The sequence below is a fragment of the Mobula birostris genome, chromosome 25 (genome assembly GCF_030028105.1).
Source record: "Mobula birostris isolate sMobBir1 chromosome 25, sMobBir1.hap1, whole genome shotgun sequence".
NCBI classification, from domain to species: domain Eukaryota; kingdom Metazoa; phylum Chordata; class Chondrichthyes; order Myliobatiformes; family Myliobatidae; genus Mobula; species Mobula birostris.
The window spans coordinates 47561607-47581273 of NC_092394.1; the positions used below are offsets into that span (position 1 = coordinate 47561607).

General features: G+C 43.3%; 2 protein-coding genes across 6 annotated transcripts in view; both read left to right on the forward strand.

Annotated features, from left to right (window-relative positions):
- Positions 1 to 1290, forward strand: part of taf15 (TAF15 RNA polymerase II, TATA box binding protein (TBP)-associated factor) — a 38970-nt gene extending 37680 nt beyond the window's left edge. For all 3 annotated transcript variants that reach the window (XM_072243032.1, XM_072243034.1, XM_072243033.1), the window contains 4 exons: positions 27 to 111; positions 250 to 329; positions 568 to 652; positions 1145 to 1290. In XM_072243032.1, coding sequence (XP_072099133.1) covers positions 27 to 111; positions 250 to 329; positions 568 to 652; positions 1145 to 1184 — 290 coding nt within the window. In that variant the 3' untranslated portion in view covers positions 1185 to 1290. The remainder of the gene's footprint in view (positions 1 to 26; positions 112 to 249; positions 330 to 567; positions 653 to 1144) is intronic.
- Positions 1291 to 7985: 6695 nt separating this feature from the next.
- Positions 7986 to 19667, forward strand: part of mmp28 (matrix metallopeptidase 28) — a 99601-nt gene continuing 87919 nt past the window's right edge. The window contains exons 1-2 of one of the 3 annotated variants that reach the window (XM_072243028.1): positions 7986 to 8003; positions 8446 to 8803. In XM_072243028.1, coding sequence (XP_072099129.1) covers positions 8657 to 8803 — 147 coding nt within the window. In that variant the 5' untranslated portion in view covers positions 7986 to 8003; positions 8446 to 8656. Of the gene's footprint in view, positions 8004 to 8427; positions 8804 to 11794; positions 11814 to 19667 lie in introns of those variants that run through there. The other 2 variants (XM_072243029.1, XM_072243030.1) reach the window with 2 other exon arrangements.

Genomic DNA, 19667 nt, shown 5'->3' on the forward strand with positions numbered 1-19667 from the left:
TTGACAATGGATACTTTTTTCCCCAGGTAGCCTTGTGGGTAGAGGACATGGTCGTGGTTTTCGTGGTGGAGGTGGTGGTCCGAGGGGTGACGATTGGACTTGCCCAAATCTGTAAGTTGTGTTGAACTTTCAGAATTTTTTCTTGTCATATTGATTACCTGGACTAGCTTGTGAATATGACTTGAAATTGAATTGAGATGTGCTCTTATGACATCAACTGTTGAGATCCTTTTAAATTTTGTTTCCTAGATCATGTGGTAATGTCAATTTCTCATGGAGAAATGAATGCAACCAGTGCCGAACACCCAGAGTGGGTGGTGGAGGTGGTGGTATGTATTACTGGATGAATTTGGAAATTGGGTATTTCAGTATACAAGAATTATTTTAGTCTTAAAAGTTTATCTGCTTGGAATTCATAACTGTCATGAGTGTTGCAACTGGTTTCATATTATTTAGTTATTTCAGTCCTAGGTGATTTGAAAAATCCCAGATACTTTAAAAGACAGTTTTTCTTCTCTCTCCTTGTCCTCTTCCTCTCTCCTCCTCCCCCCCCCCCCCCCCCCCCAGAATATCGTGGCAGAAGTGGATTCAGAGGCCGTGGGGGTAGAGGTGGAGAACATGGTTTCGGTTCTGGGAAAATGGGCGGAGGAAGGTATATACAAATGCTTTACTTTGTTTTCTTTGTCTCCTCTTCCCCATTCGAGTCCCATGCATGGTTTAATGATATAGGTGTGTTTGTCATTTTGGAATCTACTGATTTGTTTTTCTTTCTCTCCCATGACTTTTGGTCTAAAGCTGCATGTTAATCTTGGCTTTCATTTTCATTTGTAAAGCTTGAAGGCATTTTTGGGTTTTAATGAATAGCTGAACCATTCTGGGGCAGGTGCAGGAAAATGTGATCACACCTTCAGGTTCTGGAAACTTGCTATTTAGCTGTATTGTAGGGGGCATCTTCAGAAAAACTAGAAATTTGAAGGCGTCTTGCCATCACCTTCAGGGATGGGCAAGAAATACTTTTAAAAGTTTCGGTAAGTAAAGATTTCAGATTGTGGGTCTGTAGTGCAGTTCAGGTAATGCCTGGAGAGGAAGTTGATGATTCAGCAACAAATTGTATAACTCAAGTGGGCTTTGTTTTAAATTTCAGAAGTGATCACAGAATGGATCGACGCGACAGGCCTTACTGAAAGCATCTGAGCTACAAGATTTTTTTAGTGGTGCTTTACCATTGATGCAATGTAATGTACTTTTTCACTGTGTATTTGAAGATGAAGATTAAACAATTTTTAATAATTTGCCTCTACAGTGACTTGTCTTTGACTACTCCCAATAGGTTAATAGCAACAGCATAGCTGTTCATGTAAGCAGTACACTTGTATAAAACTGGTTCATTATATTGTCATCTTGGGTAGTATTGATGCCTTTCCTGTATTGATAGATTTTTAAGCTGTGAAAATGTGACTGCATACATTCAGTTGAAGTTTAGTCTTGAGTTTTAATAATGGATACTAAACATGTTGCTTTTTCCGTTGACTTTAAATCTGCAATAAAAATGTGTGTTCAGTGGTTTGGTTTCTAATGTCCTATAGCATTAAGTGTGGCTATTTACTAAATTTTGCTGTTTTCATCTTGTGGTTCATCTGATTGACATAAAATGAATTATAGATGTATAGATCCTCAGTAAGACTTCAAAAGTAATTTAATAATTATTTAATAATCCTGACTTCGCATTAGCTGCCATGTTCTAATTTTGTTAGTAGTTTTGTTTTTTTTCATTTGCAATGGTTATCTTGTCTGGGCAGGGGTTAGCATCTGCTTTCATTTCATTACTTTTAAACATGTTTTTGAGGTGGAATTTCTTTGCTCCTTCCCCAGCTGTCCTGGTGATGCCTGATGCCCTCTGGTTGCTGTTGGAAATTTGAACTAACTCTGAGTACTTAAGAAAAGCAAATAGTTGACTATTTAGTACAGATTTGTTCTTTTTTGTGTGGCTTGCGTGCTTTGATTTTTTTTTTGCTGCATTTGGTTATTGAAAATGAATGACATTTAGTGCTTGCTGTGAAGAGGCTGAAGGGAAGAGGCAATGATGTAGCTCATTTGGGAACCCTCAGTGGCAGGCTGTGTGGTTATGGGCTTACTGTGTGGTTATTGTGCACACTGCAACTTGATTGCTTCTACTTTAGCCCAGCATTAGTTTTTGTTTATAGTTTGAGATGAAGCATAGTAACAGGCTCTTCTAACCTGTCGAGTCCACACTGCCCAGTTACACCTGTGTGACCAGCTAACCTACTGAACTGTATGTCTGGAATGTGGCAGGAAACATTTTGTTGTTCTAGGTTTTTTTAAAAAAAAAATTGTTCCTGTAGGCAGTGACTTCAAATTTGATGTATTGGCCAAATTTTATGAGAATTACTCGGTGATGCTGCATTACTCAATCTGAGGTTCTGGTTAGTATTGATAGATGGACAGTAATATCACTCATGAACGATCAAAATCTTCCTGTATCATCATCCTGTGAAAGGAAGTGTGTGGGCAAGTAGTCTTGATTTGTAGCAAGCATTTGTGTTCTTTAAAATTATGCTCCCACTTAAATGGTGTTTGTGCCAGAATCACTTCTGTTTTGCTCAAGGGTTCAAAATATCTCTGTGGCAAAGGTTTGAAGTTACCTGTCCTTGTTACTTTAAATCTTTTAAGTCAGTGCTACTTTCTATAGCTTTGGAAGTTTGTCACCCTCCCCCTTGTTTTTGATACTGAATGATCTTGAAATAGTGCTTATGATCTTTCGAATATAGAAATTGGAAGAAGCTAGAGTTCTTCAAGAGGCCTTGTATGTTGCAGAGTTGTGACAATTGATAATACAGTTGATTGCCTAGCTACTCAGGAATTATTGAGGCCCATGAAACTAATGTTGGGACTGGAGTTAGCAGATTCCCAGGGGGTATCATTCTCTTCAATTAAGAACATCAATTGAATTTTTCGTACAGTTTCTCATTCAAACTTCCTTTGGTAAAATTTGTGGTGTTACTAGTCATGAATCCCATTGACAAACTAGCAAAATCTTGGATATCAAAGTTGCTGGTGAACGCAGCAGGCCAGGCAGCATCTCGAGGAAGAGGTACAGTCGACGTTTCGGGCTGAGACCTTTCGTCGGGACTAACTGAAAGAAGAGCTAGTAAGAGATTTGAGAGGGGGAGGGGGAGATCCAAAATGATAGGAGAAGACAGGAGGGGGAGGGATGGAGCCAAGAGCTGGACAGGTGATTGGCAAAAGGGATATAAGAGGATCATGGGACAGGAGGCCCAGGGAAGAAGGAAAAGGGGGGGGGGGAACCCAGAGGATGGGCAGAGGATGAACACCTATGCTGTGTCTACCAGAGAAAGCAGGATCTCCCAGTGGCCACACATTTTAATTCCACGTCCCATTCCCATTCTGACATGTCTATCCACGGCCTCCTCTATTGTAAAGTTAAAGCCACACTCAAGTTGGAGGAACAACACCTTATATTCCGTCTGGGTGGCCTCCAACCTGATGGCATGAATATTGACTTCTCTAACTTCCTCTAATGCCCCACCTTCCCCTCGTACCCCATCTGTTATTTATTTATATACACACATTCTTTCTCTCTCCTTTTTCTCCCTCTGTCCTTCTGACTCTCCCCCCTCCCCCTTTTCCTTCTCCCTGGGCCTCCTGTTCTGTGATCCTGTCGTATCCCTTTTGCCAATCACCTGTCCAGCTCTTGGCTCCATCCCTCCCTCTCCTGTCTTTTCCTATCATTTTGGATCTCCCCCTCCCACTTTCAAATCTCTTACTAGCTCTTCCTTCAGTTAGTCCTGACGAAGGGTTTCGGCCCGAAACGTCGACTGTACCTCTTCCTAGAGATGCTGCCTGGCCTACTGTGTTCACCAGCAACTTTGTGTGTTGCTTGAATTTCCAGCATCTGCAGAATTCCTTGTGTTTGCATTTTTAAAATCTTGGGATAGATCGCTTTGTTTTGCCTGCTGTAATGAATGGTCAATCAAAATCTAGCTGACAGCACTAGCATTTTTATAATGCTATTCAGATAACCAATTGCTTTGAGTGGTGTGTGACTGATTATTTTAGCATAATCAATGATATTTTAGCAAATGCATCTTCCTGTTCTTGGCTGGATCAGGTATTAACCTCTCCTACATCCCAATACCTTCTAGGGGGAATTCCAGATTACAAGTCTAGGAGACCCTATGCGATTTTTTTTTTTTTCGCTTTTTTTTAAGGAGGCACAAGAAGGGCAGACTTATTAATATTTGACCACCTCACCTACTCTTGTTTAAAAGAAACTAACATTAAAAATGAGGGTAGCTTTATTTACACGTGTGTGGAATGGGCTGTCAGCGACGGTGGGGAAGGTGGATACGGTAGGGTGTTTTGTGACTCCTGGATAGGTACATGGAACTTAGGAAAAGAGGGCTATGGTTAACCCTAGATGATTTCTAAGGGCATGTTCAGCATGGCATCGTGGACCGAAGGGGCTGTAATGTGATGTAGGTTTTCTAGGTTTCTATGTTTAAATCAAAACAGTATAAATGAGTCATTTGTGTCATTGACCAGTACAGTCCGAGGTGGTGCTGGGAGCAGTTTGCAAGTGTCAGCATGTTTCTAGTGCCAGCATAGTATACCAACAACCTATACGTCCTTGGAGTGTGGAAGGAAACTGGAGTATCTGGAGGAAACCCACGTGGTCATGGGGAGAACATACAGACTGCTTATAAACAGCGGCAGGAATTAAGCCCCCATTGCTGGTGCTGTATGGGTCCTGCTAAAAGCTATGCAACTGCGCTGCACCTTAGTTGAGCAATAGAGGCTTTTTAAAACTGGAAAATCGCTGCTTTTTGTTCTATGGGCAAGCCATTTGAGTCCAGAAGGAAAGATGAGACTTCCATGCACCCCTGAATTCTGGATGGAGGTGGTGGACTGTGCCTTTGTAGAATTCCATCAAAGCGAAGAAAGTAATAGTGGTAACAAATGCCCTACCCCCCCCCCCACTGCAAGCTGCTTTTTAAATTAAATTGAATGCTGTCCATCCTAATCGTGATAATTTATAATTACCAATTAACTTACCAAGCAGTATGTCTTTGGAATGTGGGAGGAAACTGGCGTAGCCAGAGGAAATCCACACAGTCACTGGGAGCACATGCGAAGTCCTTGCAGACAGTGGTGGGAATTGAACTTGGATCGCTGTAAAGTGCTGTGCTATATCTGTACTGATTACCAGAAAGAATTCAGTCCTTCATGAGACCATTGTCTGTTAAAGATGAAGAGAAACAATCGATGGAGTGAAGCTACAGGAAGAAGCTATGGTGATGTGTTATTACCAAGTTTGTTGATGTTATGAAAAGATAAAGTTACACACTGGGTCTTGTAATGGAGCATAATCAGTATTGGTGCTTCTAGAGGCGAGATGCACTCTCAGAAGAGAAAATCCATTAACCCTCTTAACCCTATTCACACGTATGCAGTTATCCTCATACAAGTTTATTATCCTTTTTTGCCATTAGGCTATACTACAGTAAACAATTTGTATACCAACTGTCATATGGGAAAACTACGGATAGTGCTCAGCTCTGACTTTTGCACTGTGTAGATGGAAGCATTTACATGTATAAAATAATGTCAATAGGTGAAGCAAATAGATTGAAGATTTGTATAATGTCACTTCCTGTACTCGTGTAAAAGAATGAAATAATTGTTACTCCAGCTCTGCAGCACAAAAAAAGATAAAGAATACAATAAATAAGCTAGTGTGTGTGGGTGTGTGTGTGTGTGTGTATATATATTTTTATTTATTTATTTAGATTGTATGTCTATAAAGTGATGCAAGGCTGCACATAAGGTGACCTTCAGTAAATAAAGCAATGGTGGGGTTGTGGGTGGAGGTGTTGAGCAGTTTTACTGCTTGGGGAAAGTAACTTTTTTGAGTCTGGTGGGCCTAATGTGGATGATACCTAGCCTCCTTGACGGGATTGGTACAAACAGTCCATGAGCAGGGTCAGTGGGATCCTTCGTGACATTACTGGCCCTTTTTCAGCACCTTTCTGTATGTATATCCTTGATGTTGGGAGGTAGGAGTCAGTGCTGCATTGGGCAGTTTTGACCACCTATTGTAGAGCCTTCCTGTCTGCCACTGTGCAGTTTCTCAAACCAAGCAGTGATGCCCTCTCCACTGCATCTGTTGAATGATGTGAGTATGGATGTGTAAAGTCCAGCTCTCTTCAGCTTCAGAAAGAGGAGTTGGTGAGCTTTCTCTAGTGTGTAGGATTTGTTCTGTGCCCATGAGTGGTTGTGTATGATGTGTACTCCCAGGATTTTGAAACTGCTGTCTCGCTGACATAATAGTGAGTGGTACAAGTTCTTCTGAATTCGATAACTATTTCCGTTATTATTCACATTAAGGAAGAGGTTATTTGCCTGGAACCAAGAGCTCTTCCACTTCCTCTCATCGTTGCTGATGAGCCCTACCACTGAAGTATTATCGGCGAACTTGATGTGATTGCTCGGGTATTTGATCGTGTAAGTCGTGTGTGTGTGTGTTAACACACAGTTGTTCTATCACTGGACTTGAAGGCAGCATCTCGGGCTTCGAGGAATGTGCCAAAGTGTTGCAAATACATACTTCTGCCGTGTGGAAATTTGGAGCCATTGTGAGTGTTTGGAGGAAACGATGAAGGGACAGACACGTTAACATGCAATGCTCATCATGTCACGGTGGCTGCAGAAACTTAATCATAATGTTACGATGAATAAAGAACACACACGAAAAGGTGGAAGTCAACTGTATCTCGGCCTTTCAACATTCGATAGGTTTCAAAAATTTTGCCCTGCTCTAAATTCCAGCGCGTAAAAACCAGAGCTTCTCATTCCCGCAGTCATTCTCGTGAACCTCCTCTGAACCCTCTCCAATGTCAGCACATCCTTCCTTAACCAAGGCGCACAAAATTGCTCACAATACTACAAGTGTTTCACTAATAATACCTTATTAAGCTTGAGAATTACGTACTTCATGTTCATTCTAGTTCTCGCGAAATGAATATTAACATTGCATATCCCTTCCTCATCATCGACTCGACCTGCAAATTAATTTCCAGGAAATCCTGCACGAGGACTCCCAAGTCCCTTTGCAGTAGAATTTTTGAACAGTCTCCCCGTTTTTTTCCTTCTACCAAACTGCATGATCGTACACCTCCCAATGCTATTCCATTTGCGCACTCTAATTTGTGCAAGTCCTGCTGCAGCCTTGCTTCCTCTATACTACCTGCCTCTCCACCTATCTTCGTATCGTCCACAAATTTGGCCACAGGGCCTAGAGGAATCTGACAAAGGGTGGTAAACCGTGGAAGAAAGGGAAGGAAGGGCGACGGGGGGGGGGGGGGTGTTGGGCAAATGAGAAGTGGTGAGAGGGGAGCCAGTATGGAAAATGGAAAGAGAAGTGGAGGTGGTGGGCGAGGTGAAATTAACGGATGTTAAAGAATCGGTGTTCATGCTATCAGGTTAGAGACTACCAAAACGGAATATGAGGTACTGCGCCTCGGACCTGAGTATAGCCTCATCGTGCCACTAGAAGAGACCGTGAACCGACATGTCGGAATGGAAATGGGAAGTCTAATTGAAATCAGTGACTACCAGGAAATCCCCACCTTTTGGGCCAGCAGCGAGGACAGTGAGGAGGGACGAGTGGACAAGGGAATAACGTGTCACCGAACCCTACGGAACGTAGGATGGGGTTGAAAGAAGGATTTGGAAGTCTTTTTATCCAGATATGTTAACATTTAGGTATAAACTCCCGAGTTAGACCCCAGCTGAAACCCTGCGAAATTCTGGCGTGATAAGAATTAAATTACGCGGCAAGATTACGTGAACTAGGGCGTACTTCCTAGACTCCGGAATATTGCGGAATGAGACACGTTACTGAGGGAACCTGGCTGGACGGGAAGTAACTCCACTCCTGCTTTTGAAGATCAAGAAGTGTGGAGGTCAGTCCGGTCTTAAAGAAGTGAAATTCTACACGTAGAACGTGGTGAAACTGTGAGACTAAATGATGGCTTCAAATCTGTACCCGGGACTTTTGTTTACCAAAGACATTCAAGAATATGACAGAAATGAGGAGTTGTGTACGCAATTTATACAGATATCATTTGAAGGGCTTTACAGATTCGGGGAGATTAAATGATTCATTTTTAATGTTATAGATGAGTTTATCGTTTCGCCAACACAAATCTTAAGACGCGTCAGCTTTGTGCCTTGTACCAGCGATCCATACGAGTAGCAGCCTGCTGTTCGCGCCACACGCACCAAACACTGAGCCATTGCCCTTTTAAGTGCAATCTGGGCGGGTACTCGCGATCCCCGTTAGCCGGCGGGCTGATGGGTGGCGCTAATAACTGCTGTTGGTTCATATTTGTTTCCTTATTACAGTTTTCACGCAGCCAAACACAGCCCTGTTATTCCGAAGGCTCTCAGTCACTCCCCGAGTCAGTAAAAAGGAAAGGCTGGATACCAGGTGACCGCAAAGAGTGTGGATGTCCAGAAGGCGTTTCTGTTGCTGTTCTTTCCCGTGGAAATGCCTGCAGTGTCATCCCCTGAACTGAATTGTCTGGAGATAAATCGACTCCTTTGATTTCACAGGATGAGTCCGAACACTTCGCTCCAGGGTTTCCCAACTCTGAAACTAGTTGGCATTATTTATTTGTTGTTTACCTCTGCCCGGTGTGTGCCCGTGGTCCACAAACTCCACACCGTTCTGGACAGCAAAGGTCAACTAAAATCAACTGTGGTACGTACTCTCTCGCCAAGCCGAAAACTGTAAATCTGTTTCAAGTTATTTTTAAAATCGCTGCCGCTGTTAATGCTAAGAATTCACTACTGTGCATGTTGCTCTTGGGAGGGGAGTGGAAAAAGCAGTTTTCTTGGTTATCAGCGCGGAAACAATCCTCGGTAGAGATTTCGGGTTCTGTCCCAGTGCAAGAGCTCCTTGCGAGCTGTTTTGGTCAGTAACACTTTACCACTTCATCGAAATCGGCCGCAGAAATGATGGTTACGCTCTCTTTGTGCTAATTCAGTCTGATTCTTTTCAATCTATTAAGAAATCCAAATTATTTGGTGATGCATGTACGCTTGCTTCCATAATGTCAGTGGAGATCAGTTCATTTAAGGGAGATATTAGTATCGTCGTCTAATACCTTACTTGGCAATAACCAGCCTTTGAATCCTAGCGGGTGAATTATTTATCCTTCAAGTATTGTGATGACGCTCTATCCTAGAATATTTCAAATATCGCACTTTTTTTGTCGGTGGTGCAATGGGAACGTTCTGTTCTGTGGACACTCGCACTTGCCGTGTTGCGCACAGGGCGAGAGGAGAGCAGCTGCGTATAAGTACAGTATAGGACAAAATAATATTATAGAAAGCGGACGTTCGGCCCATCACACCTCTGGCCGCTCTTTGGAAGAATAATCTGATTGGTCCCACCCTGCAAATCTATTCCATTCAATCAGTAACATCTGCCTTGCTGTGGCATTTACTACGCTGGCGTTATTCCTCCGCCTACCGTTGGAAATTTGCAGGTGTATGTCGCCACGCCTGTCCTGGAAGTTGCAGAAGCCCTTTCCAATCTCCACTCAACCGGCTTGTCCTGCATATTCGGCCTATCCCCACAACACTCGGCTGGTAAGTGGCGGCCGAGACGTTGGGAGCCGGACAAGCATCCGGGTGGAGCCTGTGAGCGACGCTGTTCTGTAACTCTGGAAGATCGGGCAGGTGCGGTTCCTACTGCCGCCCAGATTTCCACCTCTGTCTCACCTCGAGTACAAGGAGCGGAAAGAAAACTGCTCTGAGCTGTCTGAATCCACACGATTATTACAACCTTCCGCCCGGACAGTCACCGCAGACACTAAAGAACGTTATTTGTTAGACCGGGAACACAAGAGATTCAGTCAATGATGCTAGCATATAATTTGGATGAAATGATAGGTTCAGCACTAAAACGGAGGTGGGTAGAAGCGAAACTCAAGAACTTAAAACATTCTGTTCGTTTCTCTCCCCACAACCACTCCCTGACCTGTGAGTGTTTTCCAACATTTCCTTTGGACTTTTTTTTTCAGATTTCCAGCAATTGCAGTTTTTCGGTTTTCGTTTACTCTACAACTTGTACTCCGCTATACAAAAAGATACGAATTTTCTTTCTCATTTATGGTGTCAGAAAAGGATATTTACATATTCCTATGTGAACACAGTGCTCTTTCCTATCTCATTATCCCTAGGACAACCCGAAACTCCTCCCACACGTTTGGGGTGATCCGAGTGTTTTCAGCATTTCCTGTATTTGTTTTAAATGGAAACCCCGTTGGGTTTCAGGCACTCGAGTAGTTGCAGTAGCTAAGGAAACGCGGCAGGAAGCCGCCATACATGAGAAGAGTAATTCATCACGAATTTGTACAATTAATAAGTTTGATTCCATCCCCAGCAGCGTATCAATCTTCAAAAAGAGTGTTTATCAGGAAAACCTGTGGGATCCAGTAATTGAAGAATATTATAGGTGTAGCTCTCTGGAAACCACATGCAACTAAAGCAACTTTCAAACCCTCAGTCCTTGTTCGTTCCCTACTTCCAGCTGAGCAACCTGCATCTACAGGGCTATGGGTTTGGCCCAGCAACACACTTATAAGGGAAATAGCGGAGACTTATACTCACGGACGGTCCTGGAGCCGTGACCCAGCGCACTCTAATCCGTTTCCCCACTCTCATTCGTTCACGAGAATGATCTGCAAAGTGAAAGCTGTGGATGAAAGCCACGCCAGTTCACGGCGACTGCAGGCGCAAAGAAAATGAATCTCACAACTGTCGTGAACCAAACTGCTCTCCTTTCCAAAAGTACATCAGTTTCCCTTCAACCCACCGAGTTCGTGCTGACTCCCAAACGTCCATTTGCACCAATCCAGTTTTATTCCCCCCATATTCCCATTAACTCATCCAGATCCCACCAGCCAGCTGCCCCAGACGACCACTTGTCACCGCCTCTCCATCTCCAATGATGAGTTTCCGTCGGCTCGGCTATACAGTACAGCACCCAGGGGGAAACAGGAGCTGATTCTCCCGTTCTCGATTGGCCATTTACCTGTCACTCGAAGCTTGGGGCAGGGACTACCTGTCACACCGAAGTGAGCTGCATGTATCAGGGCAGGTCATGGGCCGGCGGCGCAGGTCTTTGGGGTCGAACAAGTAGCGCAGGCCCAGCCCCACCTCGTGGTGTTATAGGCCTAGCTGAAGGCGGGGAATAGGCACTGGCTCCAGACCAGGTCCTCAGACCGCCCAATCTCTGGGTAAAATGGAAGGGCCAGGTGGTCACATACCACAGGCCCTTCAGCCCAACGAGTCCCTGCTGACTCTTACCTACACTTTCCCATCTTATTCCCCCATGTTCCCAATAATTTCCCTCAACCCGCAAGTCTTTGGGGATGTGGGAAGAAGCTCACACTGTCATAGGGAGATGGTGCAAACTTCACACATACAGCATTGGAGGTCAGGACTGAACCTGGGTCACTGGAGCTAGGAGAAAGCAGGTTCTGCCTCTGTTCTCCCATCTTCACTGACCATTGCAGTTTCTCAGCTGACAGGGCAATGCTGAGCGAGTAGAAAGAAAGTGAGACAAAAGACTGTAGATGCTGGAATCTGGATTGAAAAACAAATGCTGGAGGAACTCTGGATTGGGCGGTGTCTGACCGGAGATAGACGGTCGATGTTTCAGGTCGAGCCCTTCATTTGGACTGAAGGAGTGGGTCTGACTGGTAAGTGCAAACCTCCTCAGACTGGCTGTAGTTATGTGGGACATGTGTACAGGGAAGGGAAGCCCGTGGGGGTTTAGTACTTGCACCTGCTTGCACGATGTACCCAGCTCTTACAGAGTGTTGAGTACTGAATGTAAACCTGATGAACTCGCTGAGTATCTGCATTGTGAATGCAGAATCAGCTATGGAGCAGATCCTGGACCAGGAGCCGGTTGAGATGCCTTTTGCTCTGAAATTGCCTGATATTGTACAGCCACTCTTAATACAGTTAATGCACCAGATTAGTACTTTCCAGTGGAAAAATAAAGATGCCAAAACAGCAAGGTGGTAAGGCAGAGTCGCTCATATTCGGTGTTTGCCTTCCGTGCAAAGAGGCCGGTCAGGATACATAGTGTGAATGTAGAAAAAAACCGATTATATACTCCTGCTATCAGAACAACTTAAGTTTGAGTTTCTCTTATTGAAGTCTTCTTGGCCTGTTCCTGTTTAATGTTAAGATCTAAAGGGCTTTGGAAACACAAAAACAGTGCGCAATAAAGAAAAAGGGTGTGTGGGGGGGGGCACTCGGAGGCAAGGGGAGCAGCTGAAGGATTGCAGGCTTAATTTAAGAACTGAATTACTTATTATAAGCATTTGATCCTCAGTGCCTCATGATTGATTACATTGATCACATCATTACCTCATCTCTTGCTAACCCACTATTCCCTTAGACTTTGATCGAAGCACCTTATGGTTGTTGAAAAGCAATGTGACACCTCTGTATTTGGCAAATCATGAGAAATCTGGACTGAAGAAATTGTGTTATTTCTGAGTCTGGCCTGCATATTATTGCCATTCACTACTGTAGTATGGTGTTAGCTAGTGTGATACCCATACTCTAGTTATACATTGACGCCATTCCTTTGAACTAGGGTAGGGGCATTCAATGGCATAAAGTTCAGATCCTGCCCTTTTTTTTTGAAAGGTCTTCACCACATTTCTCTAGTCCATGGCCCAACTGAGATATCACTGCCCCACTTTATGTACCTTCAGGCAGAGAGTCAGGTTTTGCCTGAGCTATGATAATATAACTTTCCTCTTTATTGATTGCAGTCCTTGAGGTTGGACTTTAAACAACAGACGATTGAGTGTGATCGTTAATCCATAACAAAAATGGCAAAAGCAGACTAAATGAAAAAGTGTAGATAGTATAATATGGAGTATCTGAAATATGGATTTGTATCAGCATGAAGCAGCCATACAATCGATGAATCTGTTGTGTGAGGCAATGAAACCTTTCAGGCTCCTTGAACATTTGAATAGAGTACGCTCTGATAAGGCAGACAAAAACTTGGCTTATTTTCAGTCACTTTGTGAAAACTTTTAGAAACAGAAAACACTTCAAAACATGTTTGCCATCACTTCACAACAAAACAGTGACAGTTTGCGTGCTTTGTACAACATTTCATTGCTAAGTCTGGAAAGTCCCATACCATTAGAGAAGAACTGATTCTGCCAGCAGTAATTAATAGTCTCAATTCTTGACTATTTCGAGAGCCTTGTATTGAGAATGATGAACAGTTTGGACGCTTGCTGTTGCACACAGAAGTCAGATAGCGCTCAGAAGGAAATTGCCTGAGACACTTTAATATGCTTTTTGACCCAGTGATTAAATTCTTTGAAGACTTGAATACAGTACTTCATTTAGTAATCAACTCAAGAATATTAGGCATGACATTGCTTCTTTGTCAGAATTATTCACAAAGTTTAATGAAGTTAATCTTCAATTCTAAGGAAATCTTATCAAAGTCATATCTGTCGTCTCCACATTTCTGTCCAAGTTAATCCTATTTCAAGATTCAAAGATTCAAAAAACTTTATTGTCATTCTAACTGTGCATCAGCTCTGCAGGGCAGAATGAGACAGCGTTTCTCAGGAGCAGTGCAATCATAACATAATAAATGCAACACTAAATAATAAACATAACAATAAATAGTAAAACACAACAGCCACATGTCAGTTAAAATCAAGTTATAAGTGTCCAGTGCAAGTTAAAAGTGTCCAAAGCAGAGTCAGGTAGAGCAGCTATTTAGCAGTCTGACTGCCTGTGGGAGGAAGCTGTTTTGTAGCCTTGTGGTTTTAGTTTTGATGCTCTGTAACGTTTGCCTGATGGCGGAAGAACGAACAGTTCATGGAGAGGGTGTGAGGGGTCTTTAATGATGTACCGTGTCTTCTGGAGGTATCGACTCTGAAAGAGGTCTTGGACAGAAGGTAGGGAGACTCCAATAACCTTCTCTGTTCCCCTAATCACCCTCTGCAAGGCTTTTTTGTCGACAGCACTGCAGCTGAAGTACCAGGTTGTGATGCAACACTTAAGTGCAAAATTGGCCATTGTGACCTTTTCCAATTTCTGAACCCCTCTGGGTTGGAAGGAAAAGAAAGGATACCAGATGGTGATCTTCACATATACTATGCTCACTTGGGTGTGTTGCATCAAAACATGTCAGAGAGGTTTCAAGATCTTGATCCAAATTCCAGATTGGGTAGTAAATCAGCTGAGTAACCTGAGCATTTGTAATGAGAAATTAACAGGAAGGATGGAGAAAGAACTGATCTGTTTTTTAAAAAAAAGACTGAGTTGAAGCCAAGGTTCAAAAAACCATATCAACATTTTTGGTTGCAGAAAGAAATCTCTGAATGCTATTCTGCACTGTGGATAAAGGTCAAAGTGTTCCTTATTGCCTTTCTAACATCATATTTAGTGGAATGTAGTTTTAGTGCAGTTGCCCAACTTCCTTCAAAGCAGCTAAACTGACTGCAAGTTACTCAGTGTGGGGACTGAGACTCCTGTGTGACGTTCAGTTTGATATTGAGAAGCTGATATCACTGCACCAAGCCCATCCATCTCATTGAAAGGTGAAAAAGCAATGAAGTAGTGAATAGTCGGACTACTAATGTACGCTCTAAAATCGTTGATGAAAACTGTTACTGTAATTAAATAAAGAAATTTTATTTGTAGCTTTAAATAGATTTGAATAATTTTAGTAATCATTCACTGCTTTAAATTTGCAATTCCTATTTTCTTTCACTGTGCATCATAAATCAAGTTTATTTAGCTTTTCATGTAATGACGGGAAAGTGGGCGCTGGGATGTGGTCTGGGAGTCAAGGGGGTAGTAACCCGAAAATGTGAGAACCACTGTAAGTTCCTTGGTGTTTTCATGTCAGGGGATCTGAACACAAGTATCATCACAACAAAACGGCTCAACAGCACAGTGATTTGCTTAGGTTCGGCATGTCATCTAAAACTTTGACAAAATTCTACTGATGCACGGTGGAGAGTATCCTGATTGGTTGCACCATGGCCCGGTGTGGAAACACCAATGCACAGAACAGAAAGTGGTGGATATGGCCCAGTCCATCACAGGACAAGCCCTCCCCACCATTGAACGCATCTACAGGGAGTGCTGCCGCAAGAATGCCGCAACCATCTTCAAAGGCCCTACCAGTCAGGCCATACACTCTCCTCACAACTACCATTGGGCAGGAGGTACAGGAGCCTTTGGTCTCCCACAACCAGATTCAGGAACAGTTATTACCCTACAACCAACAGGCTCCTCAAGCAATGCGGATAACTTCACTCACTTCAGCTCTGTACTGGTTCCACAACCTGTAGGCTCACTTTCAAGCACTCTACAACTCGTGTTCTCGATATTATTCATGTACTTATTTATATTTAAATCTCTGGTTTTCATAGATTCTATTGTATTTCTTTATTTTCCTGTGAACTGCAAGAAAATGAATCTCAAGGTCATATATGGTGACATACACTGTATATACTTTGATAAGAAATTCACATCGACTACTGTTTTTTGATTACATGGACATTGACTGAGGATTTTCATAATAGGGTTGAATTTACAGTGTCTGTTGAACTCTGGCCCTTTGGCCTCTTCTCTGCCTCTGTGTTATTAATATACAGTCATGGGTGAACCACACTACTGCCTTTTGTTCATAAGGCTTTTTATTCAGGGGCTCTTAACATTTTTTATGCCATGAACCAATACCATTAACTTAAGGTCTGTGCCTCCATATAGGGAACCCCTGCTTTAAGATATAGGAGGAGAATTAGGCCACTTGGCCCACCATGTCTGCTCCATATGCAATCATGGCTGATTCTTTAGTAACCTTTTTTTCTCATCGTCTCATAACCCATAAACCTCTTACACAATAAAGGATTTATTAATCTGTCTTAAAATCACCCAATGACCTGGTGGCAACAAATTCCACAGCTTCACCACCCTCTGATTGAAGAAATTCTTCCTTATCTCAGTTTCTGAAGGGTTGTCCCTTTATTCTGAGGAGACCTGAAGAACTTTGAACATACTTGAACATCTTAATGCTGAATAGCTTAACATGTGAGGAGTGTTTGAGTGTATCTGGGCCTATATTTACTCAGTGGAGTTCAGAAGGATGAGATCCCCCAGAGACATCAAACACTCATAGGTTATGCTGGTCAGCATTAAGTATGTTCAAGTTGATTTCTTCAGCTATTCGTATAAATTCAATGTCCACATCACCGACTCCTCTCCAACCATAGGATTTACAGAATGTGGTCAATATGAGCAAGACCATCATGCTTTGCTAAAGTTAATTGTTTTAATTTGCTCCTTCCTGGATATCGATTGTTCAATCCAATTTGCCTCTGTTCAGAGAAGATGGTTAAGGTCAACCACATTGTGTGTCGGAAGCTACATACGGGTGAGACCTTGCTGAGAGATGGAAGTGGAATTTCACGAGAAGCTTCATAGTCCCCATTACTGAGACTAGCATCCTATGCCCTTGAAAAGGTGGTAGAGAGCTGAACCTGAAGTCCCGTCAGTACTCCAACAATATCATTGGGAACAGAGTTCCAGGATTTGGATTCAGCAGTAATGACAGAATGGCAACATACTTCCTGGTGCTTCCTTTGCACCTGCTGTCTTTATCCCTCTTAGTGGTGGGGTTCATGGTTTTGGAGGTGATGTCGGAGTGGCCTGGGCAATTAACTGCAGGGCATTTTGTAGATGGTATGCGCTGCAACTGCCTGCAGTGGAGGGAATTAAAGTTCTAGTCTTTGGTCCTAAACAGTGCCATTTAGTGGGTGTATACAGTAAGCTGACTCGTCATATAAAGGCTCCAGATCTAGTCCGTAGCACATTGCTAATTGTTGATCTAAGCCTGGTCAGTGGGTCATGGTACTGCTTTCGTCCAATTTCTCTTCGAACTGGGGAAGTGGTTATTCCCTCAATACAATAAATTACCTGATTGTGACCACATTTATTGTTTGCTTTCACTTGCTGTACACGATGGATGCTATATTTTCTTCCTTTGTATTACACATGAGAAGCACTTCATTGGTTTTAGGCACCAGGAGACAAAGGGTAGATTAAGCACTGGGAATCTGGAGCAATTGCTGGACTGCAAGTTAGGCAGCATCTATGGAGGGAAAAGTTCCCCTTTTTCTCTTTATTCTGTGATCTATTCCATCTTCTTCAACCCTTTGTCACTCTCACCTGTCAACTACCATTTCCCCCTCTCCTCTTCCCTCACCTGCCTATCATTCCCCCCCCCCCTCACCTGGATCCACCTATCACCAGCTCTTGTTCTACTCCTTCCCCCGCCTCCGCCCCCACCTTGGTATGCTATCGCCCCTCTTTCATTTCAGTCCAGATGAAGGGTCTTGACTGGAAACATTGACTTTTTTTTCTATTGATCCTCTGACTTCCTCCAGCAGTTTGTGTATTGCTTTCGCTATCTGGATGTGTTATTTTACTTAGAAATACAGCGTAGGACAGGTCCTACTGGCCGAATGAACTGTGCTGCCCAGCAGCCTATCTATTTAACCCTAGCCTAATCACATGACAATTTCCAATCACCTAATAATCAGTACATCTTGGAATGGTGGGAGGAAGCCAGAACATCTGTAGGAAACTCTTGTGGTCATGGGGAGAATACACAAACTCCTTACAGACAGTGTCCGAATTGAATTCCAAACTACGATGCCCTGAACTGTAATAGCATCGCACTAACATGGTAATGTGGTACCCTGTGTGGAAGAGTGATCATGATGGCTTATGTGGGTGGATGCTTGAGTGAAATCAGGATCTGGTCCTGACTTTGGTCCTTGTGCCGAAACTACACCCATGTCTTGTCCTTGCCCTACACAGCTCCAGATAATTTGTGGTGAGTTTCTATGATGAGTATTCTTCCTGTACTCCTGGCCAAGATCAGCTGAAACATTTAAAGCAAAATGTGTATGATCAATTGAGGGTAAATGAGCAGGAGGCTTCCCATTCTGTAAGGTACAGCTCTCAAATATCAGGCAATGATGTGCCCCAGGTAAAGTACAAAAGGCAGCTGATATCCCTGGCACTGCTTTCCTTGGACTTCAAGGGAGGATATTTGGCTATTGAAGGGTTGGAGGAAGAGCTGGCATGTTCTGAAATGTTTCCTGGCTGATTGTTATTCACAGTCAATTTGTACTGAAAAGCCGTCAGCCGCCAGTGCACAGCCCATTGCTCCTGAAGAAGAGAACACCCTCCACCGGGGGAAGCTGGGCAGGGCTTGCGGTTTTGGTGGCTAGGAGGGCTGGCCCTGGGCAGAATGCATTTTAAGTGCTGTTTTCCTGCACTCTTACAAATCTCTGCTGTCTTGAAGTGGAGCTGCATATATTTGCAACCACACCCAGATTAAATGCTGCCCCTCTGAATCTGTATCTCATTCTGTTTATTTTCAGCCTCTGTGCAATGGTGTTGTAGAGTCATGCACCACAGAGGCACACCCTTCAGCCCACTGAGTTTGCCAACCATCCAGCATGTATTTACAGAAAATCCATTTTACCTTCTCCACATTTCCCATCACCTCCTCCCAGATTCTACCACTCAGCCACAGATTAATGGCAAGTAATGGTGGCTAATTAACCTACACCCATATACACATTTTTTTTCTCTCTCTCCTTTTTCTCCCTCTGTCCCTCTCACTATACCTCTTGCCCATCCTCTGGGTTTTCCCCCCTCCCCCATTTCCTTCTCCCTGGGCCTCCTGTCCCATGATCCTCTCATATCTCTTTTGCCAATCACCTGTCCAGCTCTTGGCTCCATCCCTCCCCCTCCTGTCTTCTCCTATCATTTTGGATCTCCCCCTCCCCCTCCCACTTTCAAATCTCTTACTAACTCTTCCTTCAGTTAGTCCTGATGAAGGGTCTCGGCCTGAAACGTCGACTGTACCTCTTCCTAGAGATGCTGCCTGGCCTGCTGCATTCACCAGCAACTTTGATGTGTGTTACACCCATGGGTCTTTCGAATATGGGAGGAAACCACATGGGGTTACCGGGAGAACATGCAAACTCCACAGATGCAGCACCAGAGGTCAGAACTGAGCCTAGATTGCTGGAGTTACAAAGCAGCAGCTCTACCTGCTGCATCCACTGTGCCACATTTGGGTTGCTAGAGAGAGTCTGAAAACCACTGTTGCTGACTGCATGCTGGAACTATCATGAACATAAGGAAAATTCCTCTTGTCCCTTTGAGCCTGCCCATTATTCCTCACAATATTTATCCTCAGCAGCGTTTTGCTACTCTATCCATATACCCCACTGATTCCCTTAAAACTTAGAAACACTTAGGATGAATTCAATGCCACCTTGATGTTGCCTTTCCTAGAACTGATGATAGGCTATGGGTTCAATGTGAACAAACTCATTTCTACTATAAATCAAATGTACTGTCATACCACCAAAACACACTTTAACTTACTTGAGAGGAAAATAGAGGTTTGCCAAAGGAATAATTTTAACGAGTGGATGAGTGTGTATTTGGTTAATATTTTGTTTGAG